This window comes from Hyperoodon ampullatus (assembly GCF_949752795.1).
Source record: "Hyperoodon ampullatus genome assembly, chromosome: 11".
NCBI lineage: Eukaryota > Metazoa > Chordata > Mammalia > Artiodactyla > Ziphiidae > Hyperoodon > Hyperoodon ampullatus.
This window is the reverse complement of record NC_136924.1, coordinates 37,382,141-37,407,160: the sequence shown is the minus strand read 5'-3', so window position 1 is coordinate 37,407,160 and position 25,020 is coordinate 37,382,141. Positions and strand designations below refer to the sequence as shown.

Genomic DNA, 25,020 nt, shown 5'->3' with positions numbered 1-25,020 from the left:
ACAGAAGAATAATAAAGAAAATTAAGGAAACAAAAAAATAGGTTCTTGGAAAAGATCAATTAAATTGACATACTTGTAGCAAGACTGACAAAGGAAACAGGGAGAAGACACAAATTACCATATCAGGATTGAAACAGGAGATATTATTACAGACATAAAAGTATCATAAGGAAATACCACAAACTCTACACACATGAATTTAACAACTTAGACAAAGTGGACTATCTCCTCAAAAAACACAAATTACCACAACTCACACAAGCAAACCACAAACAAATAATTTGAATAGCCCGATAACTATTATGGAAATTGAATTTATAATTAAAAAACACTTCATGCATTGAGTTATCAATATTTGAACAGCTTTATTGAGATGTATTACACATATTGTAGAAGACGCCCATTAAGCGTACATTTTAAAGATTTCAGGATATTTGTAGATATGTGCAATCATCACCACAGTCAATTTTTTTTTTTTTTGGCTGTGCCATGTGGCACGTAGAATCTTAATTCCCCAACCAGAGATTGAACCCAAGTCCCCTGCATTGGAAGCATGGAGTCTTAACCACTGGACCACAAGGGAAGTCCCTGAATTTATAATTTTAAAGTTTCCTCGAAAGAAATCTCCAGGCCCAGTTGGTTTCACTGGAGAATTCCACCAAATGGTTAAAGAAGAATTAAACCAATTCTACAAAATCTCTTCCAGAAAATAGATGAGCACTTTCCAATTCATTTTATGAAGCTAGTTTTACCCTAACAAAACTAGACAAAGACAGTACCAAAAAAGAAAACTACAGACTAATATCTCTCATGAATATAGACACAAAAATTATTAACAAAATATTAGCCCACATAATTTATCAATATATAAAAAGAATTATTTACCATGACCAAGTGGGGTTTATTCCAGGGAGGCAAGTTTGGTTCAATATTTAAAAATCAGTCAGTGGATTCTACCATATTAACAGGTTCAAGATGAAAAAAATCACATGATCATATCAGTAGATACAGAAAAAACTTTTGACAAATTTCAACATCCATTCATGATAAAAAAAAAAAAAACTCTCAGAGAAATAGGAATAGAGGAGAACTTCCTGAACTTGATAAAGGACACTTACAAAAACATGCAGCTACCATACTTAATGGTGAAAAACTGAATGCTTTCCCCCTAAAATTGGGAACAAGGTAAGGATGGCTTCTTTTATCACTTTTATTCAATATGACACTGGAACTACTAGCCAGTCCAATAATGGGGGGGGAACGATATAAAAGGCATATAGATCAGAACATTGGCTGCACTGAGTATTCGTTGCTGCGCACGGGCTTTCTCTAGTTGCAGCAAGCAGGGCTACTCTTTGTTGTGGTGTGCGGGCTTCTCAATGCAGTGGCTTCTCTTGTTGCAGAGCACAGGCTCTAGGCACGTAAGCTTCAGTAGTTGTGGCACATGGGCTCAGTAGTTGTGGCTCGCGGGCTCTAGGGCGCAGCCTCAGTAGTTGTGGTGCATGGGCTTAGTTGCTCCGCGGCATGTGGGATCTTCTCGGACCAGGGCTTGAACCCGTGTTCCCTGCATTGGCAGGTGGATTCTTAACCACTGCGCCACCAGGGAAGCCCAAAACTGTCCTATTTTTAGATGACACATAGTTTGTGTAGAAAATTTCAAGGAATTAAAAAAAAAACTCTTAGAACTAATATGTAAGATCAGTAAGTTTACAGGATACAAGATAAACATATAAATATTAATTGTATTTGTATGTACAAGCTATGAACATGACATAGAAATTAAAAACAATATGCCATTTATAATCATCCAAAAATTAAAGTTATAAATTTAATGAAACATGTATAGGACTTGTATGCTTAAAACTAAACAACACTGATGAGAGAAGTTAAAAAAAGAAAACTTTTTGCACTTTTTTTTTTTTGCCATGCCACACAAGTTGCAGGATCTTAGTTCCCTGACCAGGGATCAAATCCAGGCCCCCGCAGTGAAAGCACCAAGTCCTAACCACTGGACTGCCAGGGAATTCCAAAAAAAAACTTTTTTAATAAATGGAGACACATACTGTGTTCATGGAGTGAAAGATTAAACATAATAAAGATGTCAATTTCCACCAAACTGATAAAGTTGAACACAATTCCTATCTAAATCCCAGCAATTTCTTTTTTTGTTTTGTTTTTAGTTAACAGACAAAATTATTCTAAAATTTATATGGAAAAGCCAAGGTACTAGAGCAGCTAAAACAATTTTGAAAAGGAAGAATAAAATGGGAGGAATTACTTTATCTGCTTTTAAGACTTATTACAGATAATCAAGACTGTGTGGTACTGGTAGAGGAATAGACAGATAGATCAATGGAACAGAGCAGAAAAGACCCACCCAAAATGCCCAACTAAAATTTGAAAAACGTGTAAAAGCAATTCAGCAGAGAAAAGAGCATTTTCAAGAAATGGTGCTGGAGTAATTAGACATTCATAGGCAACCAAAACCAACCAAACAAACAAAATCCTTGACCTATTCTCACACCGTATATGAAAATTAACTCAACATGTATCATGAACTTAAATAAAAACATAAAACTTTTAGAATAAAATATAGGAGGAAATGTTCAGGATTTAGGGACAGAGTTCTTAGACGTGGGACTTCCTGGCGGTCCAGGGTTAAGACTCTGCCCTTCACTGCAGGGGGCTCGGGTTGGACCCCTGATCAGGGAACTAAGATCCTGCATGCCTCATATGGCGCGGTCCAAAAAAAAAAAAAAACAAAGAGAGAGAGAGAGAGAGAGAGAGAGATCAGAGGAACAATTGATAAATTGGGCTTCATCAGAATTAAAAACTTTTGCTCTGTGAAAGACTGTTAAGAGGATGAAAAGACAGTTACAGGGTGGGAGAAAGTATTTGCAAAGCAAGTTTACGACAAAGCGCTAGTATCTAGAATATAGAAGGAAATCTTAAAACTCAACAGTCAAAAACCAAACCAATTAGAAAATGGGCAAAAGACAGAAAGAGGTATTTTATTGATGAGTATATGCAGATGGCAGAGAAGCGCACGAAGAGATGCTCAACATCATTAGTCATTAGAGAAATGCAAATTAAAACCACAATGAGGGGCTTCCCTGGTGGCGCAGTGGTTGAGAGTCTGCCTGCCGATGCAGGGGACATGGGTTCGTGCCCCGGTCTGGGAAGATCCCACATGCCACCGAGCGGCTAGGCCCGTGAGCCATGGCCGCTGAGCCTGCGCGTCCGGAGCCTGTGCTCCGCAACGGGAGAGGCCACAACAGTGAGAGGCCCGCGCACCGCAAAAAAAAAAAAAAAAAAAAAACCACAATGAGATATCACTACACACGTGTCAGAATGGCTAAAATAAAAGCTGTGACAGGGCTTCCCTGGTGGCGCAGTGGTTGAGAGTCGGCCTGCCGATGCAGGGGACACGGGTTCGTGCCCCAGTCCGGGAGAATCCCACATGCCGCGGAGCGGCTGGGCCCGTGAGCCATGGCCGCTGAGTCTCCACGTCCGGAGCCTGTGCTCCGCAACGGGAGAGGTCACAGCAGTGAGAGGCCCGCGTACAGCAAAAAAAAAAAAAAAAAAAATGTTGTGACAACACCAAATTCTGGTGAGAATGCAGAGAAACTGGATCACTCATACATTGCAGGTGGGAATGCAAAACTGTACAGCCACTTGGGAAAACAGTTTGGTAGTATCTTTTTTGTTTGTTTAATAAATTTATTTATTTATTTAGTTTTGGGCTGTGTTGGGTCTTTGTTGCTGCGCGGGCTTTCTCTAGTTGCGGCGAGCGGGGGCTACTCTTTGTTGCGGTGTGCAAGCTTCTCATTGCAGTTGCTTCTCTTTGCAGTTGTTTCTCTTGTTGCAGAGCACAGGCTCTAGGCGCGTGGGCTTCAGTAGTTGTGGCACGTGGGCTTCAGTAGTTGTGGCTCTCGGGCTCTAGAGCGCAGGCTCAGTAGTTGTGGAGCACAGGCTTAGTTGCTCCGCGGCATGTGGGATCTTCCCGGACCAGGGCTCGAACCCGTGTCCCCTGCATCGGCAGGCGGCTTCTCAACCAATACGTCACCAGGGAAGCCCTGGTAGTATCTTTAAAAGGTAACCGTGGGGTTTCCCTGGTGGCGCAGTGGTTGAGAGTCCGCCTGCCGATGCAGGGCACACTGGTTCGTGCCCCTGGCCTGGGAAGATCCCACATGCCGCGGAGCGGCTGGGCCCGTGAGTCATGGCCGCTGAGCCTGTGCGTCCGGAGCCTGTGCTCCGCAACGGGAGAGGCCACAGCAGTGAGAGGCCTGTGCACTGCAAAAAAAAAAAAAAAAAAAAAGGTAAACATGCAACTCCCATACAACCCAGCAATTGCATTCCTGGGCATTTTCCTCAGAGAAATGAAGACTTCTGTCCATTTTAACATCCATACACAGGTTTTAGCAGCTTTATTTACGGTAGCCCCAAACTGGAAGCATCCAGATGTCCTCCAGTGGGTGAATGGTTAAACTGTGGTACCTCTATACCACTCAACCAGAAAAAGGAATGAACTATTGACACATACAACTACTGGATGACTCTCCAGAGAATTATGCTGAGTGAAAGAAGCCAATCCCACAAGATTACATACTGAATGATTCTTGAAATGATGAAATTATAGAAACGGAGAACAGATTAGTGCTTGCCAGGGGTTAAGGAGGGAAGGAGGTGGGGAGGAAAGTGGCAGGGGTGGTGGTGGTGGTGTGATGAATTGGGAGATTGGGATTGACATGTATACACTAATATGTGTAAAATGGATGACTAATAAGAACCTGCTATATAAAAAAATAAATACATAAAATTCAAAAAAGAAAGGAGGGAAGGAGGTGGGAGGGAAGTGGGTATGGCCATAAACGGGCAACTTGAGAAAACTCGTGGTGATGGAAATGTTTGGTAGCTATGTCAATATCCGCTGATGATGTTGTACAAGAGTTTTGCAAGATGCTCCCACTGGAGAAAACTGAGTAAAGGGCATTGAATCTTACTGTATTATTTCTTACAACTTGCAAGTAGAATCTACAATTATCTCAAAATAATCAGCTTAATTAAAAGAAAATGCTAGGCACCATTTTAAACTATAGACAGGACTGAATAAGGTATTATATCTGCCTTCAAGGAACTCATAGTCTATCTCGTGAGGAGTTGAGCATATAGCTGCATTGCTCAAAGTAGATGTACACAGTGTCCAGGGTTTTGGACTTTCCAGAATCCTCTGACCTTGTTTTGGTAGAAATATTGCCTCTTGTTCCCCTTTCTCCTCCCTCACCATCCGTTCGATGTGATCAGGACCAGCTACAAAATTTGCAGTGCCCTGTATAAACTGAAAATGCAAGGGTCCTTGTTTAGAAGTGATTAAGAATTTCAAGACGGCAACAGCTGAGCATAAAACATGTGGAGGGCCCTTCTGAACTCAGAGTCCAGTGCAACTGCACAGGTCACACTCTTGTGATGCTGGCTCTGCTTGTGATTCTGGTAAGATTGAAAATCCCCTTCTCACCTCCCTTGGCAGGAGATGGTCCTGAGTCACCCAGGAGTGGTCATTCATAATATCTCATTGCCCTGGTTACTTCTATTAGAATCCTTCCAGGGAAGTCATATATAATAAAGCAGGGAGAGAGAGAACTCTGTTTCCTCTGGGATGAGTTATTTATTGAACAAATATTTGTTGGGTATCTTCCATGTGTTACACATCAGAGATACAATGGTGAACAAGATGCATATAGATAGTTCTAGCCCTCATGTAGCTTATATCCTACAGGTAGAGGCAGATAACAGCAATGAATTACAAATTGGGTTAAATGCAAACTAAAAGAATAAGTGGAGATGCTGTGAGTAGAATAACCAGGGTGGCCAGATATGTACGATTACTATTCTGTAGAGGAGGAAAGTGAAGGTAAGAGAAGGTTAAGCAAATTGTCTTAAGATCAGAGAGCTGGCAAATGGCCAAGGAGAAATTCTAACGCGCGTGTGTCTGACACCAATGGCACCATGCCAGTTTGGAAAGTACTTACTTACTTCCCATAAAGATGGGAAGTAGCATAGTGTAGTAGAGTTTTTAAGGGCTCAGGTTCTGAGGCATAGCTAAATTCAAATCTTGGCTTGGACAGATTATTTTAACTCCTGAAAAAGTCTTGCTTTTCTCATTTATAAAATGAGGAGTGATAGGTATTGTTGCTACAGGGATTAAATGAGATACCGCACAAGGAATGATCAGCCCAGCACATCACACCTAGTAAGTGTTCAATGAGTTTATAAATCATAGTTTCAAGTCCAGAGAACTGAATTCCATCCAGATCTTCTACTCACTCTGTGAAGTTGTGTAAATCACATCCTTAGGGAGCCTATTTTCCTCATCTGTAAAATTAGGATAATGGCGTGCCTCATGGGGTCATCACAAGCATAAATGAGATCATGTAAGTGAAAGCACTATCCAAATGTGGCAATTCTATAATAAAACTCATAGGGTATTTTCTCTGACCAGTGGTCCAAATTTCTTCTCCAATACAGCTCATCCCTCCGACCTTTGTGCTCTAATGCGACATGATACTGCATTGTAATTTAAAAAATTTTTTTTATTATTTTTATTTATTTTATTTTATTTTTTGTGGTACGCGGGCCTCTCACTGTTGTGGCCTCTCGCGTTGCGGGGCACAGGCTCCGGACGCGCAGGCTCAGCGGCCATGGCTCACGGGCCCAGCCGCTCTGCGGCATGTGGGATCTTCCCGGACCGGGGCACTAACCCGTGTCCCCTGCATCAGCAGGCGGACTCTCAACCACTGCGCCACCAGGGAAGCCCTGTAATTTTTTTTTTAAAGGGAGAGGTATTTTTATTTTATTTTTATTTATTTAATCTTTTGGCTGAGCCACGTGGCACATGGGATCTTAGTTCCCCAACCAGGGATCGAACACGTACCCCCTGCAGTGGGGCACTGGAAGCACGGAGTCTTAACCACTGGACAGCCAGGGAAGTCTATGCATTGTAATTCTTTATAGGTCAGTGTCTCTCAGCAGACTAAGAACTCTTTGAGGGAGGGACTGTGTGCTGCCCCTTCACCTAGCACCTGGCTCAGTTGCAGCTAGGGGAAGTTGAATGAATGTGGACCCTGCCCCTGGGTTCGCACATGGGGCGCTGTGTTCGCTCAGGGACCCCTCACCTAGCAGCTTTGTGTGGTTGCTCCACTCATGTATTTCCCCCACAGCAAAATTTCAGTTGCAGGGAGGCTCTTCCTGTGGCCCAGCAGGACACATCTGCACTGCCTCTCTCTTGTGCCAGTTGTTTGTGGAGAATACAAAACTACATTTGTTATTAAAAGAAAAGGTCTATAAGGTTCTATGTTGACCCGTTCTATCTTGTTCCCTTTTGCATTGAGAAGTTTATTTATTTGGGATGCATTTTGGTATAAATCATTGCATTCTGTGGTTATGTTGTGCTGATGTGTGCTATTGTGAAAGTCTTGAGGCCAAGATTTACTGTAGAGGGAAAACGGACACTTCATTATCTCAAAAAAAGAAGGGCATTCAGTCCTTTAGTCAATTGTGTATCTCCACACTCACTATTTAGCTGTCTCCTGGTATGCATCTGTCCTTACCCTTTGCCTAATTGGCTCCGGTCAGGAGCTACACTTGGATAGTCATCCTTGGGGCAATACCAAGGATATCTGCATAATCTTCTCTCAAGCTCAGAATCAACAATTTAAAGTTAAGAATGATCATGTCATTCAAAGAGTTTGGGGGTAATTTGGGGGGGGACAATTTTTTTTTTAATTAAAAAAAATTTTTATTTAGGCATAATTGACATTATACTAGCTTCAGGTATACAACATAATGATTTGATATATCATGAAATGATCAGCACAATAAGTCTACTTAACATGTGGGATTATAAGTTTTTTTTTTTTTTTTTGCGGTACGCGGGCCTCTCACTGCCGTGGCCTCTCCCGTTGCGGAGCACAGGCTCCGGACGCGCAGGCTCAGCGGCCATGGCTCACGGACCCAGCTGCTCCGCGGCATGTGGGATCTTCCCGGACCGGGGCACAAACCCGTGTCCCCTGCATCGGCGGCGGACTCTCAACCACTGCGCCACCAGGGAAGCCCTGGGATTATAATTTTAATGTCGAATTTTTACTGGCACAATTCATAGAATAAGAAATCATCATTCTTAGTGCCACCATGTTTTTTTAATTATTTTTACTTATTTTTTTTTGAATAATTAACATACAATATTATATTAGAATCAGGTGTACAACATAGTAATTCAATATTTTTATACATTATGAAATGATCACAATAAGTCACTGTCACCATACACACTCCTTACAATATTACTGACTATATTCCCTGTGTATACAGTACATAGTTTTTAACTCTTTTCTTTTTTATTAATTTTTATTGGAGTATAGTTGCTTTACGGGGGACAATTTTTTATAAGTAATATATTGGATGGAGCTGGCTGGGATTGCAGCTAGACTTTTTATATTAATTCCTATGAAAATAATTCCCCCTTTTCTATAACTTGGAGTTTTCTTGGAATGTAATCTTAACATAAAATGATACCATTCCGTAAAAAAAAATCCCAAAGTAAAAGATAAATGAGTTGAGGATTGTTTTTAATCCTCTCCATGTACATATTAAAAGAAGTCATTGAAGTCTCTCAGAAAACACCTTTCGGTTGTACATTAGTTTACCAGGGTGTGTTTTGGTTGTCCAGAAATGATTTAGGTAAATATGATCAAAGTGGTTGCCCAGGATTGGAATCAGATGTAAGATGGATTCTAGATGGTCCAGAACCAAAAGTTGGGAAGAAAATGGAGAAGGAACTGAATCAAGAACATACTCTGGGGGGACTTCCTTGGTGGTGCAGTGGTTAAGAATCCGCCTGCCAATGCAGGGGACACGTGTTTGAGCCCTGGTCTGGGAAGATCCCACATGGCACGGAGCAACTAAGTCCGTGCTCCACAACTACTGAGCCTGCGCTCTAGAGACCGTGAGCCACAACTACTGAGCCCGCATGCCACAACTACTGAAGCCTGTGTGCCTAGGGCCTGTGCTCTGCAACAAAGAGAAGCCACCACAATGAGAAGCCCATGCACTGCAACGAAGAGTAGCCCCTGCTCGCCACAACTAGCGAAAGCCCATGTGCAGCCACAAAGACCCAATGCAGCCAAAAATAAATAAATAAAATTTATTTTTTAAAAAAAGAACATATTTTGGGGACTTCGCTGGTAATCCAGTGGCTAAGACTCCCTGCTCCCAATGCAGGGGTCCCGGGTTCGATCCCTGATCAGGGAACTAGATCCCACATGCTGCAACTAAGAGTTCGTGTGCTGCAACTAAAGACCCCCGCATGCCACAACTAAAAAAAAAAAAAAAAAAATCCTGCATGCTGCAGCGAAGATCCCGTGTGCCACCACTAAAACCCGGTGCAGCCAAAATAAATAAATAAATAAATATTTTTAAAAAAAGAATGTATTTCATTTTCAGTGTGACCTTGTGCAAGTTACAAGGTGTGTTATATCAATTAGCAACCTGATGTAAAACAATAAAATGGCAGAAAAGCCGATACGTTTTAGAAAGAATGGTATCAAACTTAGTCATTTTGTTGGAAGAAGGTTTATACACTGTGTAACTTAGTTATTTGTATGCTCATAAAAATCACAAAATCTGTTTGCCTTCAGGTCTATTCCTTGCCCTTTCCCTGTGTCACTTCATGTCATTAGGTGGGGGCGGCCCTGACCTAGAGGTCAGCGTCAGCTGGCCTTTGGCTTGGCCAGTGGGATGCACTGGCTGGAGAGGAGAGGATAGTGTAAAAGGACAGTCAGTGGATGTCCCTCCCTCTCTTGGCCTCGGGCGGCATCTCTGGAAGCAGCTGAGTCTGAGATCTCAGCTCCTGTCAGCAGGCAGGCCTTCTGCGGCCCAGCTTCTGCAGTTGACCTGGCTCCTGGTCTAGAGAAACTCCACTTACTTCTCTCCTCCTCCAGCCTGGAGGTAGTGTCTTCCTGTTGTTGCTAATCTTTAGGATGCCTCACCATCCCATTTGGCTGCTCTTTCAGTTCCTGTGAGACCAATTCTGGATGTTATACTTTCTGTTTAAATATTTAGAGTAGCTTGTTTTCCTGACTGGAGTCTGACTGATACATATGTCCCTAAGCCTTTAGTGGTTAAGTATGATAGTGAATAATAATCCTTTTGTCACCCTGGTTGGTTTCAGAGTAGTAGTACCTGCTTAGTAGAGAATCTGTTGATTCACTCAAGAAATGTAACTACGAAATGCAGCTACAGGGAACTCCCTGGTGGTCCAGTGGTTAGGACTCCACGCTTTCAGTGCCAAGGGCCTGGATTCAGTATCTGGTCAGGGAACTTCCCTGCAGTGGAAGCACAGAGTCTTAACCACTGGACTGCCAGGGAAGTCCCTGATTTAGCATTTTATTAATTCTTATTTTAAATACTTAAATACTGTCAACCTCAGTTTGCCTTTAGCCCTGCTCTTCCCCTTGCCCACAAGCTAATATACTTGAAAAACTTTAATTGTGGTAAAATATACATAAATGTTACCATTTTAACCATTTTGGGGGGCTTAGCCTCATTTTTTTTTTTTCTTTTGCACTCTCACTGTTGTGGCCTCTCCCGTTGCGGAGCACAGGCTCCGGACGCGCAGGCTCAACGGCCATGGCTCACGGGCCCAGCCGCTCCGCAGCATGTGGGATCTTCCCGGACCGGGGCATGAACCCGTGTCCCCTGCATCGACAGGCAGACTCTCAACCACTGCGCCACCAGGGAAGCCCACTTAGGATTCTTTATATGGCTTGCTGAGAAAGTTCACATATTTATGATTTTGCAAAATTTGCCCTTCATAAAATGCTCATGGCTATAGTGTAATGTCTTGAGTTCTACAGGGGCTGTCTGCAGACCTATGTGTCAGTTTTGTGGAGAGTCAACCTTTTTTCCCCCCAGCTTCCTTGAGCTGTAATTGACAAAACTGTAAGATATTTAAAGTGTACATGGTGATGATTTGATACACGTATACATTGTGAAAAGATGTCCCCCATCTAGTTAATTAACACATCCATCAACTCACATATGTATCTTTTTTTTTTGTGAGAACATTTAAGTTCTATTCTCTTAGCAAATTTCAATTATAAAATACAATGTTATCAAGTATATTCACCATGTTAATACGTTTGATCCTTGAGTCAATCTAATCCATTGGTTTTCCCCCTTCTATGACTGCTAAGATTATCTCAAGTTTGCTATCATGATTTTGTGACAGTAGTTAATGAATACTCTGTAAAATACTTTGTAAAACAAAATGTTGTCACATTTAAAGCTATAAACTCTAGATTTGAAAATAATACACGCACAAACCAAACACTCTTACATTGTTTTATAGTTTATTTTTAAAATGACAGGAACAAATGGTCTTCCCTTGTTGGGGAATGACATATCTACTTTCAGTCAATAGGGCCTTAAAAAGTAACAGCATTTTGTCCAAATTGATCTTACATAATTGCACAAAAGTCATACAAAGCATTAAGAAATGCTCACAAAGACTGCAGTTCTCTCAGCTTCTCATGAAGCACACCCCAAGAGGCCTTGGCTTCAGTGGGGATCCCTGATCTGAATAATACTGATGCTTACCCCAAGTTCCTCAGTGACACATAGGCAGAGGTGAAAGGAGCCAGGAAGACAAACGTGCTTTGTGACAGTGGAATTCTGCTCTACAATTAGGGTTTAATGAAGTATTCATCATCTCATATTAGGATTATTAAACACTTCAGCTTGAAGTATATTTGTCCAGGCTTAAAACTTAACCCTATCAGCTTAAGTTTTGGGATACAGATCCCACTTCAGGAAACTAAAATTAAAAACAAAGAAACAAACAAAAAACCACACCGTAAAAACCTCTTCCAAGCAAGATCCTTTATGCTGCCACCATCCTGGGCCCTCACTTAGTTTCTAACACACAAACACAAATAAGTTACATTATTATTGATCATATGCCAGTTGAGGGATGGTAGACAGAGTCTCACTCAAATCCCAGCTCTTGTTTTACTGACAGCAGTTACTGGAAACACTGTGTTACAAAGGACTCTGGGGTCACAGCTGGAACTGGTGGGACAGCCACTATGCTGTGCATGTGATGTGACATGGACACAGGACAGGGAGAGGCAGCACTCCTGCATCATATTTGCAATCTTTCTATTATTAAGAAAGCTAAGGAGGATGTTGGTTATGTATGTTTTGAAAAACATAACAAAGCCCAAGTTTTCTATTTTAATGAGTTACAGTGTCTTTATCTGGGGATTTAACTTATTTTATGGATCTTAAACCCAATTAAGATATAATGTCTATAGTAGGAGTTTTCCTTTTCTCACCTTACAAAAATTAATAAAAAAGATAACAATATTTTGAAAGAAGACACACAAAGAGAACTTTAAGTCACCATAAGAAGTACCTTCCTAACTTGGGTATGACTATGGGAAGAGGAGAGTTATTATTCTATTTCTACTGCTGTGTTTCAAATAAAAAACACAGTCCCAGTTTAATTACAGAGAAAAATAACAATTCCTGAAATAAAACCATAAAAGTATGTGGCAGAGGCCATCTAGATATACTTCTTGCCTTTAGATTACTGTTAATATTTTAGCTGTATCTCTTCAATTCAGGGAGAAAAATTCCAGTGTAACATTTGAAGCATTTTTTAAAAATTAAGATTTTCATTAGGAGAGCTTGGTGTATATATGAAGTATTTATTATACTGAAACAAGGAGGGAAATGTGGGGCATGTCTGTGGTAAGGCTAAGAATTAATGAGATTCCGGCACTGTGCACAATTATCTGCTCAACCAATCCTGAATAGATCAGGCAGTCCCTAAACCGCTGCTCTGAGATGTTCACCGTGCCACTTCTTGAAGGTTCTGATAGTCTGATGCAAATGTTAGCTGCTGTGGTTAATCGGGGACTCAAGGGACAATATGCCTGGGTCAGGGACTATAAATCACCAGAAGAATTCCACAACGGCCGTTCTACGTGTGACTTGCAACACCTGTAGAACTTGCCAGGAATTCAGCTGGAAGAAGTCTGTTTCATGTCCAAGTAGGCTGCTATTCATAAAAGCCACCTAAGCTTTTAGCTAGAAAGTTGAAGACTACAGAAAATGATTTTTAGGAAGAAAAGGAAATTCCTTATTCCAGGATTGTAAGTGAACAAAGGAAACCCAATTCCAGAAAAAGGTTGTTGAGGCCATACAGGCCAAGGGAGTGAGAAGCCAGAGTTGTGGGTTTCTTTTCAGTCCCCTCTTAGAAAGTAACAAGCACAGGACTGAGAAGTTGGAGGGGGGTGAGGAGGGCAGGCGCAGGGATGATGACTCCAGCTGGGCAGCCATCCATTCCCACAGCTGCTGAGCACAGCCAAGCATTTGTGGGTGAGCACTGTCAGGACATAATTTGTATCACTTTGGTTGCTAACATTATCTTTGTCTCCTGATGAAGTCACTGCCTGCCTGCTTTGGGCTCCGTACCTTGGGTTTTTCTGACAAGATGGGCAAACCTCTAGCACTGCAAGGAGTGTTAATCTCCTAGCCTGTTCTTCCCTAATGCAAATATTTTCTTAAAATTTTTCGAATTTATGTCCTAACAATCAGCATGTTTTATACATCTTGGGCTCATATGCAGGTTTAAAGGAGGTGAACACACTAGTTATTAAAGCTTTCCCCTATGGTAGAAGCTCCTAAATAACCTATCTGCAGCAGTCTAGCCCTGTTCACTTTGCAAACTGAGTATTATATAATTGCATCCAACACTGTGTTGAGGGAAACATGAGTCTTTACCATTGTCCTTCCAGTGCTAACGTCCAAGGAAGGAAAGGATCACAAGGTGTTTACAGGTACTGAGTGGGTTGCATATTTTGTTTTTATTGGCACTAGAGGAAATCACAGAATGATAACTTGGGTGTCTCTATGAATACTGGGTGCCATTCCTCTGACTTTAATAGGGTAAGTAGAGGATCTGCCCTTGGCCAGGGAAGCAGCTTCAAGGGTGTGCTGAGGGTCAATGCATTAAGAATATATAAAGAAAGCATGGATGTCTGGGAAAGGAATCAACTTTAGATTGAGAACAGATGGATGGTGGTCTGGATCTACAGCAGACACATATATTTTCTTTCTCTTTCATTTCCTTCCTTATCAAGAATCTAAACACCTTCCAGGTCCCAGGTAACCAAATAGCAAGAAAGGCTCAAAAATGTTTTGTTCGACAGCTAGTGTTGCTGGAATCTGGACTGTGGCTGAATGGTGTGACTGTAGGACACCAGTGCCCTGACGGCTCACATGGCTCCGGTAGATACATGGGCTCCTGGATAGGTAGGCAGGTGTTATGGAAGGTACATACTGGCCACCCACAATCACTGATGGGTGGTTTTCAGTGTAGGCAAAGACCTTGGTGATTGGCTCAAAATATATAAGCATTACACAAAAATCTTATGATATTAGGTGGATCTCAGGAAAAGTGCAGAAGGGGAAGGACCTGGAGAGAATTTTCTCCATGTGCTAACTGGGATGCGTGGACATATGTAACCAAGATCTTTCTTTACATCTTAAAACTAAACTTATCTGAGTCATTAATTCTACAGAATTAATGTTACTAAAGTTGCAGTAACGTACAATCCAAAAACTCAATTTCCCAGATTTCTAGCTACATAAAACAAGAAAAGACCACATACACAATTACATACACTCATATAGCTGCTGCACTCCCCAGTGGAACACGTGTATAAATGTCCACACAGAGACCCCCAGAAAGCACACGTGCACAGAGGCCAACATCCACCCCTTCTGAACCTAAGATGCATGTGGGCCACAATGAGGGTCAAGAGGCCCTATTGCATATCTGTTCGATGTCATTCATCTCTTTGGGACAGTCTGCAGAAAGGATGAGAGGTGAGTCCTCAGTTACCACTACATCATCCTCAATTCGTACACCAAGTCCACGGAATCTCTCAGGGGCATCTTTGTCATCCTCCGGAATATAAATACCTGAGAAGCAGAAAAAAGAAGCAGAACATTCTATTCATAAATGGCAGTAACTGGATGATTTGGGGCAAGTAAGTTAACCTCTATAAAGTTGGGATCCTAACACTACCTACCTAATAGAAATGTGGAGATTAAATGAGATAATATATATAAAAATGTCTGGTACATAAATGGTCAGTAAGTGTTGCCTATCATTACTAGAACTATTACTATAGTTATTTTGTATATTAGACTACAAGATCTATACAACTACAATAATGTTGATCATGATTCTGTCACGTTCTAATGGCTCAAACGGGCCACTAAAGTTACTTAATTTATGAGTATGTCAATATATGCTGGGACCCAGTAGATTATATAAATGCATTCTTTCTCTGCCTAACAGTCCCCTGGAAAAAGGGCACTTTGCTAAAATAAAGACTTAAGGCATTTAGGGCTTCCCTGGTGGCGCAGTGGTTGAGAGTCCGCCTGCCGATGCAGGGGACGCGGGCTCGTGGCCCGGTCCGGGAGGATCCCGCATGCCGCGGAGCGGCTGGGCCCGTGAGCCATGGCCGCTGAGCCTGCGCGTCCGGAGCCTGTGCTCTGCGGCGGGAGAGGCCACAGCAGTGAGAGGCCCGCGTACTGCAAAAAATAAAAAATAAAAAAAAAAAAATAAAAAAAAAGACTTAAGGCATTTAAAAATGTATTTTAAAAACACTTACTTAGAGATTATTAGCCTCAACAACCAGAAGCTGCAGAAATACTCAAATAAGTCATAAATGTAACTGACGTGTACATGATGTAAAGAGGGAAAAAGGAAGACCTTAATGAATGTTTGAAAAATTCTAAGAAACCAAGGTTCCTTTTCTAATCATGAAGTTAGACAGACACCAGGTCTTTTCATATTAAAGAAACTGTAAACTTCCTTCTCTGTACTCACAGATGCTGTTCTGTGACAAGAAGAAAAAGACCAGCAAAGGAAAATGTAGTCGAAGTCTAAGGAAGCGCCAACTAGATTGGACTTAACAGTACGTAAGGTCACAGACAGCAACATATGCCTGGACTTAAAGGGTGGCATAAAAGATGTGTCCCAACTATAACTTACATAATTTAGAGGTGAAAACGCTTGAAATCTAAGATTGAGATCTACTTTCATGACAGAAGCAGCATCGATGTTTAAAACTGACTGGTAATATCAATCTTCACACTCCACCGTGGCCACCACTTTTCTACTGAATCCTGCCCAACATCCAGCATCATTCAAGCTGGAGAACCATTAGACTGCCAGCTCTCTCTGAAGCTTAGAAGAAAGGATGTGGATACTAAAAAGTGGAATAATGCAGGCAGTTCAACGCAGAGGAACTGCAACTGAGAACATGGGGAGCCTGAGTGTCTCTGCAGAAAAGCGCCAGGGGCTTCACAAGTGTCAGCAGCCCACCAAGATGACGGGAAGGACTAGTACAAACTGGCCTTGGCAAAGGCAGGGTTAAAAAAAGATTTATTTCTTAATATCTACTGATCGAAAGTATTCCCCATCTGTTGTTTATTGGAGAAGTCAAATTAAACAAATTGTGTGATGGGAAATAAAAAAGCTCAAGAAAAGTCTAAAATAAAGTTCCCTTCTACACTGGAGAGATTCATTTTCCTGTCTCTTCTAATTTAATTACATTCGTTCAGGTAAAAATAAAGTGTTTACTTTCTATCTAACACTAGAATTACATGTCCCAAGGGATCAGAGGCTGCTAGCACCTCCCCTTACCTGGCTCCACCGTGATTACCATACCAGGCTGCAGAGGGAGGGAGCGGGGCATGTCTGGAGTGTCGTGGACATCCATCCCGAGGTAATGGCCAACATGATGCGGGCAGTATTTTCGAGCAGCCTGGAAAAGATACTACCTCAGTGTTATTAGAGCAATGACCGCTTAAGGGGAAAGTTGGGCATATATAACGCCGTGAGATATGTGTTAATACTGACTCCTGCCCCCAGTTCTGCCACTTGTTTCACCTATCCTCGGGCTAATGCTTAAGAGACTTGAAAACTGCCACCTCTTGTACGCAATTCTGCCAACAGCATTCTAACTAATCCACATTTCTATTCTTACAATTTAATATACTACACACATGCTAACTGGGGTAAGCCCAGTAATGACTATGGCAAATGAAAATCTCTTTTCTTGGGGGAGGGGAGATAATTATGTTAGAATAGTTCTCTTTTCAATGTTCGCATGTCCCTTTTAGGAAGGCTACTCTGGAGACCCTAAGTATCTCACAGCAACTTGTGGAGTAGGTATGAAACACCATGTAACACAGTAATTATTAGGCATTTACTAGCTTGGATATTTCTATCTGTTGATTAAAGATTTGTTGGCATGAACAGGAGGAATTTATAGCTTTTCTCCTATTGATAAAAGAAACCCTGGCAGCCTAAACTTGGAGCTAGGAGATGCCTTACTGGTCTGTTTCATTTGACCACCTGGCATGGTCACATGCCATTTAATTTAAAGCTGAGGCTTTAAATTTCTGCTGAACACCATCACATTTTGGATGCAGATGAAATTCACTAAACATGGCAACTGAGGATATTGTTAAAAGTCTCAACAATGTTACTGAAGCAAGAAACACCCTTCCCTTTGACCCCTACCTTTTCAAAATCACTACAAAAGAATTAAGAGTTAACCTCTCCTCCGTTTTATGTCCTCTTCCACCCTGTCTGTACCAGACTTCATTTTGTTTTCTGAAGACTGAGCTAGTTACACAGTATGCAATGAACCAGTTGTGCTGCCATCTCCTGGTGGAAATAAGTACTGCACCTTTTGCTTTAATCCATGTTCAAAAAAAGTCCCTCTTACTGGTGAAGAATCACAAACACCATTTCTAAATCTAATTAGCTTTACATGGGATAAAAACTAAGCAGCATGTCAGGTGTTCTTAAGAAATGGGGTCAAAGGAAGTGAAGTACCTTGAAGGCATTATTTTCCTTAGTGTTCTTCATGATTCCCAACTCTTTAAGCTTCTGTCCTATCAGTGTTAGCATCATGCTGTAGATGTTATCCAAGCTTGTTCCAGGGGAGCAGAGGGTCAGACAATATTTCTGGACTTCTAGAACAGCTTCATAGAGTTCTGCCTGAGGTGCCGTGAACCTGGGGACAGGAAAACCCAAGAACTCGAATTTGGAACTCTCTGATATTGTAGGAAGTCTGCTTCTAAGTTTGATTAGAAAAACTCCAAGGCAATGATGATGGGGCATTGTTGATATTTAGTCAGTACCAGTATATCATTAATGACAGGACCTCAATCATGCCTAGATGCTCAACAGGAAGAGCAATAACCCTTCAAGCTGGGGCAGCAACAACAATCTCTCCTTCAAATAGTCAGCTGACAGACACGGGGTGAGGCTAAAAGATGCACCCAGCCATGAATGCAGTCAGAGGACCAGATCAGGCTTACTCTTGATCCTCTCCATTTTTTTTTTTTTAACCATTAAAAAAACACAAACAAAAAGCAACCAAACAAAAAAAAACAGAGCCTAAGTATCCACTTATAGGCAAAGCAGATGTCATGGGATAAACTAATCAATACTTTGGCTATGGGACTTCCCTGGTGGCGCAGTGGTTGAGAGTCCGCCTGCCGATGCAGGAGACACAGGTTCATGCCCCGGTCTGGGAAGATCCCACATGCCGCGGAGCGGCTGGGCCCGTGAGCCATGGCCGCTGAGTCTGCGCGTCTGGAGCCTGTGCTCCGCAACGGGAGAGGCCACAACAGTGAGAGGCCCGCGTACCGCAAAAAAAAAAAAAAAAAAAAAAAAAGAATCCGCTTGCCAATGCAGGGGACACAGGTTTGAGCCTGGTCCGCGAAGAGCCCACATGCCGCAGAGCAATTAAACCCACGTGCCACAACTACTGAGCCTGTGCTCTAGAGCCCGCGAGCCACAACTACTGAGTCCGCCTGCTGCAACTACTGAAGCCCATGCACCTAGAGCCCGTGCTCCGCAACAAGAGAAGCCACCGCAAATGAGAAGCCCGAGCACTGCAACGAAAATTAGCTCCCGCTTGCCGCAACTAGAGAAAGCCCGCACACAGCAACCTGAAGACCCAACGCAGCCAAAAATAAAGTAAAATAAATTAATTTATAAAATAAGTAAATAAAATGTATTTGTTTTAAAAAAATACTTTGGCTACTAATAACTTACTAGTTTCCAGGTGTCCTTAGTATAATAATTTCTTCATCAGTAATGGGGAAAAATGAGGGAAAAAACCCAAGCTGGGGTGGTATATGATATGTGTTTTTAATACATTTAAAAAAAATTAACTTGTTTTTGGCTGCGTTGGGTCTTCGTTGCTGCAGGCGGGCTTTCTCTAAGTTGTGGCAAATGGGGGCTACTCTTCGCTGTGGTGTGTGGTGCTTCACTTGCTGCGGAGCACGGGCTCTAGGCGCTTGGGCTCAGTAGTTGTGGCGCACGGGCTTAGCTGCTCCGCGGCATGTGGGATCTTCCCAGACCAAGGCTCGAACCCATGTCCTCTGCATTAGCAGGCAGATTCTTAACCACTGCGCCACCAGGGAAGTCCTTATACATTGCTGATGGAATTGTAAATTAGTACAGCCAGTTAAATCAAAGGCCTTAAAGGTGTTCATAAAATTTAAGTTTGTAATTCTGCTCTAAGAAGCCATCCTGACAAAATATTTGAAATTCAAAAAAAGCTGAATATACAAAAATGTTCAGTGATTTTAAAAATAAATATAATAGATACAATCTAAATGTCCCCTAATAAGAATGGTTAAAGTCAGCAAGGTAATGCTATAATGAAAACTGACACACTCATCTCCCAGGTTCAGCCATTATTAACACTGTTATGTTTGTCATTGATGAGTATAAACATGCTCCACCCCATCTCAGTATTACTAAACATTTTTTAACAATTCTTTTTCTAAAGTTAATTTTATATACTCTGAAATGTATAAATCTGAGCTCTACAATTCTGACAAATGGATGTGCTGATGGTGATGAAGCTGGGGACACTGAACCCCTAAATTCTGCTGAGTCATCTTTGTTAGGAGAAGCAGCCCTTCTACCCCTGTCTGAGGAGGTCAACCCTGTTTGGACTGAGAACCTACAGGTATCTCCCCAGAGGCAGCTGCCTTGGTAGTTGCTTCTAGACCCACAACTAGACATTACTCCCAGCAGATCCCAAAAAGTTAGGTACAAAGTGTGACCCATGACGAGATGCACTATAATCCAAAAAGAACTGCACGATTTTTCCTATTTATATAGACAAAAATCTGGGAATATGTATAGAAATGGCTGTTCATGTGTGGGCTAATGGTGGAAGGAACATGAAGTTGGATCAGGCTGAATTTATTGATAGGGGTCCACTAAGGAGAGATTCTGGATTCAATGCTGAAGCTTGAGGGCTCAGAAAGGCTCTAACGGTTTATTTGGTTGGTTGGCTGAAACATGGATCAAAAGGTAGCCTGCACTAACTGAATTCAAATACCAGAACGACTTTGCTATGTTGGAGAAAGAATTCTGCCTCAAGACTGCAACATCAACTTTTGCTTGAGTTTCCAGCCTGCAGTTCTGCCCTCTGAAATTCAGAAATGCCAATCCCCATGATCACATGAGCCAGTTCTTTAAAATCAATTGATCATCAACCAACCTACCTACCTACATATGCATACATACATAATATATCCCACTGGCTGTTTCTCTGGAGAACTCTGATCCAGATCCATATCCCTATGACATAGAACATTGCCATCCCCCTCGTGGAAGTTCCTCATGTGTATTTCTAATCAATACCCCCACCTCGAGAGGGAAACACTGTTTTGATTATTTTCACCTCAGTTTTGCCTATTCTAGCATGTCATATCAATGGAATCAGACAATATGTACTCTTCTGTGTTGAACTTCCTTCATTAAGAATAATGTCCATGGTGTTACTTTTTTTTTTTTTTTTTTTTTTTTTTGCTGTACGCGGGCCTCTCACTGCTGTGGCCTCTCCCGTTGCAGAGCACAGGCTCCGGACACACAGGCTCCGCGGCCATGGCTCGCGGGCCCAGCCGCTCCGCGGCATGTGGGATCTTCCGGGATCGGGGCACGAACCCGCGTCCCCTGCATCGGCAGGCGGACTCTCAACCACTGCGCCACCAGGGAAGCCCCATGGTGTTACTTTGATCAGTAGTTTGTTCCCTGTTTATTGCTGAGTGGTATTCCATTGTATGAATAGTCCACAATTTGTGTATTCATTCTCTTGCTGATGGACATTTAGGTCATTTCCAGTTTTTGGCTACTGTGAATAAAACTGTTACGAATATTCTTGTACAAGTCTTTTTGTTCCCGTTGCACTGCACCACTGCCAACACTTGGTATGGTTGGTCTCTTTAATTTCAACCATTCCAGTGGATGTGTAGAGGTTTAACATGCATTTTCCTCAATGACTAACAATGATGAATACACATATTTGTTCACATATTATCTCATTATCTTTTTTTTTTTTTTTTTGCAGTACACAGGCCTCTCACTGCTGTGGCCTCTCCCATTGCGGAGCACAGGCTCTGGACGCACAGGCTCAGCGGCCATGGCTCATGGACCCAGCCGCTCCGCGGCATGTGGGATCTTCCCAGACTGGGGCACGAACCCGTTTCCCCTGCATCAGCAGGTGGACTCCCAACCACTGCGCCACCAGGGAAGCCCTCATTATCCTTTTGATATCTGTAGGATTTATAGTGATATCCTCTTTCCTGATCACACAACTCCCGCAGATTCATGGGAGTAATGTTCTTTAAGTTCCCACCTAACGATCTGTACCCTTTATAGCTGAAAGTTTCTTTTGCTGCAGATAAAATCTTTGGCTCACACTTTTGTTCTCTGAGCATCTTCAATAAGTTATGCTATTTTCTTCTGTCATAAAGCTTGGCTTTTGAAAAGTCTGATAACAGTCTAGTTTCCTTTCCTTCATAAATAGTGTGCTCTTTTTTTCTAAGTCCCCAAAAGAATTTTTCTTTTCCTTGCAGGTTCAGAATTTTACTAGACTATGTCTTGGTATTGTTTTTTTCTGAGCTGATGTTCTCAGGTATGTAGTGTGCTCTAAGTTAGTTTCAATTTTTTTTTTCAGGAAAATTTTAAATTATAGTTTTTAGTATTTGTTCTGTTCCCTTGTTTTGTTTTTCTTCTTCAGGGCTTCCTTCATGTGTATGTTCTAACTCTTTGCCTATTTAAGAATTTTTTAAAATTTTTGGCTGTGTTGGGTCTTTGTTGCTGCACACGGGTTTTCTCTAGTTGCAGCAAGCGGGGGCTACTCATCGTTGCGACACGTGGGCTTCTCATTTGCGGTGGCTTCTCTTGTTGCAGAGCACGGTCTCTAGGTGTGTGGGCTGCAGTAGTTGTGGCACTCAGGCTCAGTAGTTGTGGCTCGTGGGCTTTAGAGAACAAGCTCAGTAGTTGTGACGCACGGGCTTGGTTGCTCTGTGGCATGTGGGATCTTCCCGGACCAGCGCTCGAACCCGTGTCCCCTGCATTGGCAGTCAGATTCTTAACCACTGTGCTACCAGGGAAGCCCCTGAAGTGATTTTAAATTTATTTCTAATTCTTTTCTGAGTTTGTCACTTCATTACCAAGATTTTCTAATTCTGATATATGTTGTTTTTTCATGTTTTGAATGATTTGCTTTAAAAATTTTTAGCTTGTTTTAAAACAAAAGGGCATTATTTTGATCTATTTTGTAGTCATGTCTTTCTGGCATGCTTTCAATTCTGTAGGGATGTTATTCTGTTCCTTATTCTCCTTTTGCTTTTAATAACTTTTTATGAGATTTAACCTAGAAGCTTTTTTTTTTTTTGGCCATGTTGAGCAGCATGCGGGGTCTTAGTTCCCTGACAAGGGATCAAACCTGCGCCCCCTACAGTGGAAGCATGGAGTCTTAACCACTGGACCTCCAGGGAAGTTCCCTAGATGCTTTTTTAATTGCTTATTTTATATGAAATTAATTTCCTGTACTTTTAGAATAAGGCAGGATTTATAAAAGATTTAACTTCAGAGTGTAATCTTCTGTTGTTTTGGTGTAGTGGTAAAAAACAAGGCAGCTTGTTTCAGATCTTTCCTTAGTTCCTCTCCCTCACTTTGGTTTTATTTATTTATTTATTTGGCTGCACTGCATGGCCCTTGGGATCTTTTCCCCCCGACCAGGGACTGAACCTGGGCCATGGCAGTGAAAGTGCCAAGTCCTAACTACTGGACCGCCAGGGGACTCCCTTTCCCCCTTCTTTGATTTGGATCATCTCATTCCTTCCTCTCTTTAGTTCCTAACCTGCTCAATTTCTGTTCTACTTCCAGCAGTTTCCCTTAAGTGTGAGCCCCTGTCCTAGAAGGGAGTCCAGCACCTTCAGATTTTCTTGGGCCACTGGATTGGCAAATCCTTCCCATTTTCAGCTTCTGTTCTGAAATTGGCTCATCATCCTGACTGTGAGTAGCTGTTGGTTATTTTGGGGTTCTCCTGTTTTCAGATCTGTCAGTTAGCCTCCCCCACCATTGCTGCTTCCTTCTGCTTCCACACAGATACTGATACCACCCAGGTCTTGTGGTTGTACATAGTGTGTTCATAACTGTTTGTATTTTGAGATTTTAGTGATAACCCATTACCTGGTGTTTGGGATAGCAGTCACTACCTAGTTGTTCTATTCTTATTTGAAAATTTGGAAAGACTGAAAAACGATTATTTGCTGCCATCTCTCCAGAATCCCTGATTCTTTTTTTTTTTTTTTTTTTTTGTGGTACGCGGGCCTCTCACTGCTGTGGCCTCTCCCGTCGCGGAGCACAGGCTCCGGACGCGCAGGCTCAGCAGCCATGGCCCACGGGCCCAGCCGCTCCGCGGCACATGGGATCCCCCCAGACCGGGGCACGAACCCGTATCCCCTGCATCGGCAGGCGGACTCCCAACCACTGCGCCACCAGGGAGGCCCTGATTCTTTTTATAGTTTTTGGTTTCTTACTGAGATTCTCTATCTGTTCACACATTACACTTATATCTTCCTTTAACTCCTTGAGCACAGCTATTGTTAGCTGCCTTAAAGTCCTCATCTGCTAATTGTAACATTAGGGTTATTTAGGATCTGTTTTTATTGACTATACTTTTCTTGATTATGGGTCACATTTTCCTGATTCTTATGTCTAGTGATTTTTTAAAATGAACAGTAAAAGTTATGAATGATACAATGTAGAGATTCTAAAATTCTGTTATGTTGTTCTGAAGAGTGATTTTGTTAACTTGGCTGGATTCAAACTGCAAGCTCTGCTCTTAGTGGGAAGCAACTAAAATCTCTGCTCAGTCCGTTCAAATTCTGGCTGCCAGTATTTTGCTGAGCCTCCTGGGATCTCGCCCTAGAATATAATGTAGTGATCAGCCAAGGATTTTGGAATATTCTATATGCAAATTTTGGACCTCACCCTTTTTTGCAGTACCCTCTCTTTCAGGATTTCCCATCTTTCTGGTTCCTTGCTAGTATCTAATTCTGTCCTTTGACACCTCAGGCCAATTACGCTGTGGCTTCTTGCTGCCCAAGCTGTGTGGATGGGGGAGTGCCCTCAAGCAAAAAACTCTAACCACTTACATCTAACCCATTATAGCTCTTCTTTCAAGGACAGACTTATGCTGCTATTTCTGCAGGCTTTTAGGAAGCTCTCTAGTGCCTTCAAATACTTGTTTTTAATATTTTGTCCAGATTCTATAATCGTTATCGGAGGGTTAATCTGGCCAAACTATTCTACCATAACCTAAATATTATCTTTGTACTCAGAAAATAAAAACTTAAATTTGTTTTTAAAAAATGTGTGTGCGCACATGTTAACTAGGTGTTTTTAGGTGCCTGATCCTTGATATGATGAATAAAAAACAGTCTTAGAAAATAATCAGGAGCTTTGTAAAGGCAGTCAATGTGAGCTAGAGGGAACCTGTATATTTCTTTAGTTCTTTATTCCAAATATACCCATATTCTAACTCATACTCC

The 25,020-nt window shown here is 42.0% G+C and overlaps 1 protein-coding gene across 1 annotated transcript in view; it reads right to left on the bottom strand.

Annotated features, from left to right (window-relative positions):
- Positions 1–14,878: 14,878 nt before the first annotated feature.
- XPNPEP3 (X-prolyl aminopeptidase 3) overlaps positions 14,879–25,020 on the bottom strand; it is a gene marked incomplete at both ends in the record, with an annotated part of 59,586 nt that continues 49,444 nt past the window's right edge. Inside the window, 3 exons of the mRNA XM_079714314.1 lie at positions 14,879–15,045; positions 16,781–16,901; positions 17,981–18,161. Coding sequence (XP_079570440.1) covers positions 14,879–15,045; positions 16,781–16,901; positions 17,981–18,161 — 469 coding nt within the window. The remainder of the gene's footprint in view (positions 15,046–16,780; positions 16,902–17,980; positions 18,162–25,020) is intronic.